General features: G+C 39.2%; 1 protein-coding gene across 1 annotated transcript; it reads right to left on the bottom strand.

The window, feature by feature from the left end:
* Positions 1-737: 737 nt before the first annotated feature.
* Positions 738-1,649, bottom strand: LOC308258057 (olfactory receptor 4A16-like; the record flags this gene model as incomplete). Its single annotated transcript, XM_080688305.1, has 1 exon — positions 738-1,649. One exon carries the CDS (start codon positions 1,647-1,649, stop codon positions 738-740), a length of 912 nt encoding a protein of 303 aa, XP_080544431.1.
* Positions 1,650-2,377: the final 728 nt, after the last annotated feature.

The raw sequence follows: 2,377 nt of genomic DNA on the forward strand, positions 1-2,377 counted from the left end.
TCGATGGCGGAAAATGGGGGACATATATAACACTTTCAACAATAAATATTTTTTTAAAAAAAGAAAAGAAACATCAATGACAGAAAGAAGCATTGATCGGCTACCTCCTACACATACACACACATACCCCACTAGGGATCAAGCCCCCAACCTGGGCATGTGCTCTGACTGGGAATCGAACCATGACCTCCTGGTTCATAGGTGGACTCTCAACCACTGAACCACACTGGTCAGGCCGAAAGTAATCTTAAAGATAAAATGCATAAGGCAGCTACAGAAAGCTGCTATGTGGATAGGATAACAAACGTTAACTGTTTGACCCCAGAAATTTGTTCTAAACATTAGATGAATTGTTTTCTCATTATTTAGGGTAAAAGCAAATTTCCAAAGGTAGCTTATTTTTCAATTTTCAAAGGAAAAAAAAAAGCCTCTTTCTTCTAAAGTCCCATTTTAAAGTAAATAAAAAGTTACAAGGTGAACTTAGTGTACTTTTCCTTTTATAGGACAAATACCTGTGCCTTTTATTCAACCTGCAGAATTTCTCTATTAGATTGATTCTAACCTCAAAGGACAACTTATTCTACCTTTTTATGCCTTTGTGTAAATGAAGAAAAGCATCCCTAGAAACCCATTGAGTTGACTAAGTATCCATTGTTACAATGGACTGCCTGTTTGTGCTTCAGAATTAGTAACAAATGCATTCAGTATGGGTGACACATGCTCATTCTATCTATAGTTCACTTTTTATGCCAGAGCTTTTTCACAGCATGTTTCATTTCTGAATTTCTCAAAGTGTATATTAAAGGATTCAACATGGGAGTGACAACAGTATAGACCACAGCTATGGATTTATCAATGGGGAAGTTCGAAACAGGTCTAACATACTGGAAAATACAGGGAACGAAAAAGAGGACAACCACCGTGATGTGGGAACTGCAGGTAGACAGGGCTTTGCGCCTGCCTTCCTCACTGTGAGCTTTAAGGGAATTCAGGATGACTCCGTAGGAGACTAATAGAAAAATAAAGATGACCATACAGATTGTTCCGCCATTGGCAACCACAGTGAAGCCTACAACATAGGTGTCAGTGCAGGCAAGTTCCAACAGAGGGTACACGTCACAGATGAAGTGGTCAATGATATTGGGGCCACAAAAGGGGAGGCTGTACACAAAGAGGAGTTGGACCAAAGAATGCACAAAACCTCCAACCCCAGCCACCACCAACAGCAGGATGCAAACCTGTCTATTCATGATGGTTATGTAGTGCAATGGCTTACAGATGGCCACATAGCGATCATAGGCCAACACCACCAGAAGAAAGACTTCAGCACCTCCAAATAAGTGTTCCAGAAAGAGCTGTCCCATGCAAGCTGAGAAGGAAATTGTCTTATGACAACGGAGTAAGTCTATGATCAATTTGGGTGAAATGGCAGTGGAATAAGCCGCATCCATGAGTGACAGATAGGCAAGGAAGAAGTACATGGGGGAGGCCAGAGAGGGGCTGGCAAGAACAGTCACCACAATGAGCAGGTTGCCCACCATTGTCATAATGTAGATGAGTAAAAATATGGCAAATAATGCTTTTTGGCCCTCTAGATCCTGAGTGAGGCCCAGGAAAACAAATTCTGTCACATTGTTACTATGTCCCATTTAGTCTTCTCTAAAGCCTGTTTCAGTGATGAGAGGTCAGGAGAATGGGACCTATAATTAAATTGTGAACATAACTATGAATACATTATGTTTTGAAGTACATCTTCATTATTATACCTTTACAGAGGTTTACATACAATAAACGTTTAGTAAATATCTATGAATTCTTCTTCCCATAACACATTATACCTTCCCTTGACAATTCTATTTCTCCACAGATGATTTTGTTTGGGCTACAAGATGTTCCATCTCTAAGTGGCTTGTTTATAGAAAAGAGCATCAAAGGCCCAACAGTCAGTCATTTATTTAATAGAGCTTATTTAAACTGTCAGTCCTGGGCACAGAGGCAGCAATGACTTACTGTCTGGTGGTGATTAAAAAAAAAAAAACCAACTCTGAACATATTGGCATAGCATCAGTCTTCCAAGTTTATAGTATTTTTGGTGAGTACCTTTATAATATGATCTATTTCACACCAAAAATAATGCCTCTTTTGGAATAACTCACTAATACTATGATAATCCACTATTAGATATTCAGTCCTTTGTGTCTCAAAGGATGTTCAGTCTTCATGGATCGCTCATTAAATTTCAAGAGACTGGACTTTGCACTGTATCAAACAACAAAATTCTTTAAGCACATTGTTCTCTATAGCAATTACTTGGTTTGACTCTGCCTGTTGGCTCTTTTTGACTGTCAGCTTTTGAAGGAGTTGCAATTCTCTCCAT

This window comes from Plecotus auritus, assembly GCF_963455305.1.
Source record: "Plecotus auritus genome assembly, chromosome: 9".
Taxonomy (NCBI): Eukaryota; Metazoa; Chordata; class Mammalia; order Chiroptera; family Vespertilionidae; genus Plecotus; species Plecotus auritus.